Source organism: Haemaphysalis longicornis, unplaced genomic scaffold (genome assembly GCF_048455015.1).
Source record: "Haemaphysalis longicornis isolate Haplotype H1 unplaced genomic scaffold, Haemaphysalis longicornis Haplotype H1 scaffold_1, whole genome shotgun sequence".
Lineage (NCBI taxonomy): Eukaryota > Metazoa > Arthropoda > Arachnida > Ixodida > Ixodidae > Haemaphysalis > Haemaphysalis longicornis.
In genome coordinates this window covers 363,232,437-363,237,973 of record NW_027526203.1, presented here as the reverse complement: position 1 = coordinate 363,237,973, position 5,537 = coordinate 363,232,437, and the positions used below count along the sequence as shown (strand labels likewise).

General features: G+C 50.3%; 1 protein-coding gene across 1 annotated transcript; it reads left to right on the top strand.

Moving 5' to 3' along the window:
• The first annotated feature begins 2,581 nt into the window (after nt 1–2,581).
• Nucleotides 2,582–5,280, top strand: LOC144155025 (uncharacterized). Its single transcript, XM_077686218.1, has 2 exons — nt 2,582–2,843; nt 3,773–5,280. The coding sequence occupies exons 1-2, from the start codon at nt 2,832–2,834 to the stop codon at nt 5,006–5,008; spliced, it is 1,248 nt and encodes a 415-aa protein (XP_077542344.1). The 5' UTR covers nt 2,582–2,831; the 3' UTR covers nt 5,009–5,280.
• The last annotated feature ends 257 nt before the right edge of the window (nt 5,281–5,537 follow it).

Genomic DNA, 5,537 nt, shown 5'->3' with positions numbered 1-5,537 from the left:
AGAGAGTACCGTACACAAAGAGAGTACCGCACAAAAAACCGTACACATCCGCACACAAAATTTGTTCAAGGTTGGGATTCCCCTTCAGCTTATTCCATGGCGTAACACGTGTTTCATAAATTCTGTTATCTTTTTACGGTGCGGATTGTTGGGGACAAGGGGCGATATGTTGCACGGTATCGGACTATTCCCCCTCACTGTCGGCCAGCGCAGTCGCACGTTCCTTTCCTCCTCCCACATCCCCAGTTTCGAAACAACCGAAGAGCAGACAGGGGCTTACCCGTGCAAGGAGTCGAAGGCCGCTTTTACCTAACCGGGTACGTGTAACGCCGTTCTTTTGCGCCGAACAGCCGCAACTAGGGGACACTAGTGAGGTGACCACTGTCTGCACTTTCTTGAAACGAATTATCATCCAAGTCATGTCCACCCTCAGAAACAAGTCCGGAGAAGTTCCGGGTCGCGCCGCCGAACCCGCCGATGACATCATTTTGATTGTCGGTTTCAAGCGCATTGGAGGTTCTGCTTCTGTCTCGTGGCTTCCGCTTCCTCCTTGAACTTATCTCGTGACTGAGTATAATTTTTATATGTCCTTTTCTCGCACGTCCGGCTGAGAGAAATGAGCGGCAGATGCACCAGTGCTCCTGGGCGAGTGTCTGTATGGTACACAACTCAAAGTGTGAGCCGATTCGTCACTCACGTTCAGAACCAAGAGCACCACCAGGTCAAGCGCCAGTTTGGCCAAGCGCCGTATTCAGCTCGCCTAGCTGTAGAAATTGATGTGTACGTTATGTAAATACGGGTTTGAATATGTTCACTTTGTCCGATTTTATGTTTTAAGCAAAAGGCTTATAACCGCCAGTGATGGCAATCATACAAAAAAGCAAGCAATGGCAAGGAGTGACAAAGTACAAAAAATCACAAGACGAAGCAATAATCAAAATAGTACACATGGTTGCAAGGGTAGCGCTGCTCGGCTCTGCTTACGTCATGGCTGGTTATACATTAGGTGCGCATACCATATTTGCACGATTCTAACACGCACTTTCTTTCGCTGAAAGTAGCTTTCGAATTTGCGTGTGTGTTACAATCGGGCTCAAACGCAAAATCGGATTCACAGCGGCCAGCGGCATCCCCATGGATACTTAACTCCTCCCGACATCAATTTCAATACCCAATGCTTTCAGGGTCTGCTGCGGAAAGTGCCGCTGTATCTATCAGCATACTTCGTGTGGTACCGGGGAGCTATTGAAAGCTCCATTTACTCGATGTATCTATCAGCAGCTTGGGCAAGTTGCCTATACCGAACTCTTCAGACAATTTTTCTCAACCACCTTTTATTGGTTATCGATAATCTACATCAAAATCACGTCAATCGAGCTGTTTGCTGTCATGAGAACAGATACAAGATAATTATGTCTTTCGCTCGGAGCCGTCTAATACATTATCCATTAGCGTTATGCGCCTTAACACACGCTTTGCAAACTGTATCAGTGGTGGTCTACAGGAAGTGCTACTGTGACGAAAACCTTCGACAATAATCTCAGAAAAATTATTGACATTTGCCTGTTTTCACAAATTGCGGTGGGCCGGGGGGGGGGGGGGGGGTGAAGGTGTCAGCTTGCCGCATGTTAAAAGGGTTCCACTACGTTTCTAAGATGTGCACCATATTTTTAAAATTTGGTGCACTTACCCATGCGAGGGCTCGACAACGACGTCCCAACTCTACAAAAATGTCCCTTCTTTTTTTGTGAAATGGGCAACTTCTCGCTTGGCCGAAAGTATGATAGTCTCAAGTGAGCCTCAATGAGCATTTGCGGCTGGCTGACCTCCGTGAGCAAAGAATCGTTTTGATCGCAGTTTTGAAAGCTAGATTACCCCGAAGCCCCCTTGGCGCACTCTCTCCTATACTGAGTGATCTTTATTTATCTCTTTCATTTTGGTTTTTTAATTACTCGTGCATATTTTTCTGTGTTTATTAAATACCTGTGTCAGCACGCCCGCACTAGGAAGAGTGCGCGGGGATTCGAGTGTCTTGCTCAAGCTCCAAAAGTGGTCTTATCTTGTTCGTGACCTTGATTTTTGGCGTGAACGCGAAGAACGTACGATAGAGGATCGTTATGAAACGGGCAAAGCGCTGGTGGTAGAGTTGTTTATGTAGGCTTGTTTGTTATGTTGAACGCACCGGCAGGCGCACGAAAATCAGCGTTGGAGAATAGGATTTGGCAAAAATAATAAAAAAAGTTATCAGCCGTTTCGATTGTGCGGTAGAGTTAAAAGTTTCCAGCGTGTGACTTTGCACGTGACATGCCAAGCAGAAAAACGTTGCTTGTTTGCAGCTGTTCGGGTGTGGAATCCAGACAGGGGCAGCGCATTGACTTGGTCGAGGGAAGGGACAGAATACCATACACCCCCGACGTTATTTCACAAAAGCAACATCATTAGTGAGAAGGCATTTTTTTTTCGGGTTGAACGTGATGAATAAGAAAGTGACTTCATTTCGCCGCCCCAATAGCGAGCAGCCTTGAGGAAGTGCCTTGATAAGGCACCGAGAGAAAACTCGTTTAGGCAGTGAGCGCATCAGCAGTGAAGACACGAACAAGACGAGAGCAGAGTTTAGGCGGTGGTCGCTGTCGGATGGCGATGTGATAGCCTAGAAGTCGGGAGGCATAGGTTACGCCAGTACCCCAAGCGTTCGCAGTACGACCGGCCTGTTTGCCGCGATCTGGAAATCCGTGTCGTTCTCGCCCTGGCTCCTCCTCGCTGCAGAGTATAAAGAGAGTCTGGCGGAGCGCCATTGAGCGAGGCTAGCTTGAATCCGCCTGAGCCGCATCATGCGTCTCGCTGTGAGTATTGCCTGTGCGATGAAGCCCTGAGTGATGCCTGGCGGCTTGCCCGGCCGCTCTCTAGTGGCGCGTTAATGCCACGGATATCCATGGACTCCTTGTTTTAATAGGTTCCATCAATAATGAAGTGGAAATTTGTTGCGGTTGTTGGATTACGGTTCATGTATATTGTAGTACAGTAACAAGCTTATAATGACCGGAATTAAGAAAGTGTCGGTATATTTGTCAACTTTTCGGGATTAACCACGCTGGTGGAATGCCTAAACGTACTTGATATAAATTATGAGGTCAAAAATTATTGTCAAAGATGCCAAAATTGGGGGTTATTGCGCATCTACGTTTCATGGCCGGTGTTTGTAGACTTGTTGCCTTTCTCTTAAATGTGTACTTAACAACACCTTTCTGTCCTTACGTCAACTACCTCTTAAAGAAATTTTGTAATGTGGGTCTGCCCGGTCGCGATTTCGCCTAACGCATCGTAGGCAAAGGAGTCTGCTGTTTCTGCATGACCTCGCCGAAGCAGCAGGCTCGTGTTCCTGTACATAGCCTGTCTTTATTGATGCTCCCTTGCGAGGCTTGTGCAATCGCATCGCTGCCACAGTTCTAAATTGTTTTGTGAGTTTGTTCCTCCAAGGAACTCCTGACGCCATGTATCTGGGATCATCTATTGAGTACTGGTGCGTTCTTAGTAGTACCGGTGTGGCAAGACTATACTGTTGCTACATGGACCCCATAATGGAATTTCACAGTGAGAGGTAAGAGCGAGCACTAAGGGGCGACGACTAAGTGCATACGCGGGCAGTTAGGTTGTTTATGCTTTACACGATTGGTTAAGTGGTGACAATTATCAGAATTGGTGCAGACTTGCGAGGGCCATGGGCCGACCCGTACTCTGATCAGATACTGAAAACGGGACCCTTACCCTGCAGGCTCTCATCTTAGCGGCCTTGGTAGCCTGTGCCCGGGCTGGCGTGCCTGGAGCGTTGGGCGGCCATGCGCTCCTACACGGCGGTGACCTCGGCTCAGCAGCACTCGTCGGGCACGGCTTGGGCGCCGGCGCACTGCACGGTGGTGGCCTGGCTGGTCTCGGGGGCCTCGGGGGCCTCGGAGGCCTCGGAGGCCTGGGAGGCCTTGGAGCGGGTGGCCTCGGAGGCCTTGGAGCGGGTGGCCTCGGAGGCCTTGGAGCGGGTGGCCTGTCCCTTGGTGGCCTCGGTGGCCACGGTGGCTACGGAGGCTTGGGTGCCGCATCATTCCTAGGCGGCGGCCCAGCAGTGGTTGGTGTATCCGCGGGAGCGCCTGTGGCCTCGGGACCGGCGACTGTCTCTTCTCCTGTCTCCATACCAGGTCCTGTGGCGACTCCTGTTGCCTCTGTGACGTATGTGAAGCAGCCAGTCATTAAGCTTCGTTATGTCACGAGACCCATCACTACCTACGTCCGGCAGCCTGTCGCCACCGTGACGCATACCATAAGAAAGATTGTGAACTACAACAACGCCCCCGGTCTTATTGGACTCGATAACGACGCTGGCCTTGGCGCTTCCTTGTCCGGAGGAAATGGCTTCGCTGGCGGCAACGGGGACGGAGGTGGAGGCTTCGACGGCGGCAACGGTGACGGCAATGGGGGTGGTGGTGGCGACGTTGGAGGCGGTGGCTTCAACGGGGGCAATGGTGGTGGCGGCGGCAACGGCGGCGGCGGCGGCGGCGGCGGCTACGGAGGAAACGGTGGTGGTGGCTTCAGAGGAAATGGCGGAGGTGGCTTCAGAGGAAACGGCGGAGGTGGCTACGGCGGTAACGGTGGTGGTGGAAATGGCGGAGGAGGCTTCGGTGGAAATGGTGGAGGTGGCTTCGGTGGAAATGGCGGAGGTGGCTACAGTGGTGGTGGTGGTGGCGGTGGCTTCGGAGGCGGAAACGGCGGAGGCGGTGGCTTCAGAGGTGGAAACGGTGGAGGCGGAAACGGCGGAGGTGGCTACGGGGGTGTTGGTGGTGGTGGTGGTGGTGGTGGCAGCGGCTACGGAAGTGGAAATGCGGGTGGAAGTGGGGGTGGTTTCGTTCCCATTAGTGGTCCTCCTGGCCCCCCTTACGGAGGGGGCAACGGGGGCAGCAGAGGTGGTAGAGCTGGTGGACGAGGACCTTCCTTCAATGTGTATAAGAAACATAATTACTAAAATTACTTGATTTTATTTCTTAACTCGGTAGTTGCCACCACATGTCAGTTATGTCTGTGCTCAGTCCTGCATCATGAAACGAGCTTAAATCCCATTCATCCGCAGTTAACGGGAGCTGAGAACTTGTATAATAAGGCGTGTTTTGTAACCAGCAGAGAGACATTGTATGTACGAATGCTATTCTCTGTCAATTATCATCTGCACTTGTCAATATTTCGCCTGATTAAACACTCATCTGTACAAATAAATAAAAATGTTGGTTTGTTGAACAATTATCTGTGAAAACGACATTTTCGAATATAGTGGTTAAAACATAACATTATCTAAAAAGCACGGGTTTTACATCATACATTGAATACACAATATCTGCTATTTCTCTGTCGTACGTGCGTGTTTACTGGGGTTCGCTAGCACATTAAATTTTATTAGGAATTTGCACACAACTTAAGACATAGCGATGGCGTTCAAGGAAAGATGAAGAAAGATGAAGACAGAAGAATGCATGCAGGTGCATATACACTGCAAAGCT